General features: G+C 39.8%; 1 protein-coding gene across 1 annotated transcript in view; it reads right to left on the reverse strand.

Annotated features, from left to right (window-relative positions):
- SPEF2 (sperm flagellar 2) overlaps positions 1 to 2,075 on the reverse strand; it is a 366,767-nt gene that overhangs the window by 46,524 nt on the left and 318,168 nt on the right. Inside the window, 1 exon segment of the mRNA XM_006876554.1 lies at positions 612 to 704. Within this exon segment, the coding sequence (XP_006876616.1) occupies positions 612 to 704 (93 nt within the window).

Here is a 2,075-nt window from a genome sequence, read left to right on the forward strand (position 1 = left end):
ACGGCGCTTAACAACAAGTAGCATAATCAAGGTTGGTTGTTCAAACTCACCAGCCACTCCTTGAAACCCTATAAAGGGTTGCTGTGAGTCAGAACCAACTTGACAATACTTAACAACAACAACAACAACAACAACAGTGGCATAGTGGTCTGCTATCTTCAAGGTCAGCAGTTCGAATCCATAGCTGCTCCAAAGGAGAAAGAAGAGGCTTTCTACTCCTGTGAAGATTCATACCTCAGAAAGCCTACAGAGGATAACTGAGTTGGAATCAACTTGATGTTAGTTGGTTTGTTTTTGATTTTGGTTTTAGTTTAGAGACAAATATGTTGTGTAAAATATTAGCTTATTTGACAGATGAAGAAAATGAAAACTCAGAGAGATTATGAAAATTGTCCAAGATCACATGGAGGATGGGATGCTGTTAAAGGTTTGGGCCCCTACTTCTCTAAAGTTCTTAAATGCTGTCTCTTTTGTGAGTATTAAGTCTGCATTTGGGGAGTTCAGCAAAGGAATTGAAGTGGGGGAGTCAAAGAAATGTACACAAATGGTAGGAAAGACAAAGAAACCAGAAATATTATGATACTGCATCTTTTAAAGTTCTTAGTAATTACCTCTATAAGGTGCTCCTGCCTGTTGAATGGCAGTGGTTCAAGAGGATTTTCTGGAATTTTTATCTCTTCATCTCCTGTAAACCACAGACCAGCCTACACAGAACATAAACATGAAAATCATTAAAACAGTAAGCTGAAATGTAATGATTCCCTTAAAAGTACAAGAAATTGAAGTGTTTTTCCCCCACACTTCCCTGAAAAATGTTCCAGTATGGTGTAGTCTCTATAGGGAGTATGGTGGCTCTGTAGGATAAGCACTAGACTTCTGACCACAGAGTTGGTAGTTTGAGCCCACCAGCAGGAGAAAGATTGGGCTTTCTGCTCCTGCAAAGATTTATAGTTTTGGAAACCCTATACAGGGTCACTATGAGTCAGAACTGACTTGACAGAATTTAACAACAACAACAATGGTGTGGTCTCCACAGAGTGTACCATGAGGTGCAGGAGAAAACATCTAAAACTGTCAGTTATATTGATTTTTATCTGCTTCTTCTATAAATTTTAATTTTATATATTTTACAACATATATATTTTATAACAAGCATTGGAGTCCTGGTGTGGCATTGTAGGATAAGCACTGGACTAGTAACTGCAAGGTTGGTAGTTCAAACACTCTAGTTGCTCCTTGGAAACCCTATACTGTTCCTGTTGTTGCTAGGTGCAATTGAGTTGGTTCTGACTCAGAGTGACCCTACATACGGTTCCCAAGGAATTGCAGGTAGATTTGAACCACCAATCTTGTGGTTAGCAACCCAGTCCTTATCCTAAAGTGCCACACCAGGACTCCTATTACCTTGTTGTTGTTAAATGTCGTCAAGTTGGTTCTGACTCATAGTGACACTATATATGTTTTTCTTTTTAAAAAACTTTTATTGTGAATTGAGTGAAGGTTTACAGAGTAGACCATCAGTTGTACATTCAACAAATCATATATTTTGCTTCATGATATGGTTGCACTCTCCTCCATGCACCAGCAGTTAACAGAATTTACTTCTATTCACTCCAACCACTGCATTCCTCCCTGTGTCTTCAGCCATCCCATCTTTCTTGTGCCAATCTCCCTCAAGTTATATATTGCCTGCCCCATCACCCTTGTCAATGTGTGTCCACCCTCTACCACATGTAGTAAAAAACCACACAGGGATATTTAATTGTTTAAACAACTACAAGGCATATTCTGAAAGCCAGTCTTCTGGCTTCCAGCACACAACCTTTCTCTTTCCATGAGTCTAGCTAGAGTCCTCAGCTGCTCAATCTCTCCATGACATCACCTCTGCCTCCATATCTGGTATCACTGTTTCTCTGGTTAGGATCCCAAGTTCAGCTCATGCTGTTCTCTCTTGATGGTCCTAGGGTCCTCTGTTCCTGGAATGCAAGATTAACTATCCCCATCTTTTTGTTAAACAATCTCTGCCTTTACAGTTTGAATCTGATGACCACATGGCTTACTATGCTGGAAATTGT

This window comes from Chrysochloris asiatica, unplaced genomic scaffold (genome assembly GCF_000296735.1).
Source record: "Chrysochloris asiatica unplaced genomic scaffold, ChrAsi1.0 scaffold00390, whole genome shotgun sequence".
Taxonomy (NCBI): Eukaryota; Metazoa; Chordata; class Mammalia; order Afrosoricida; family Chrysochloridae; genus Chrysochloris; species Chrysochloris asiatica.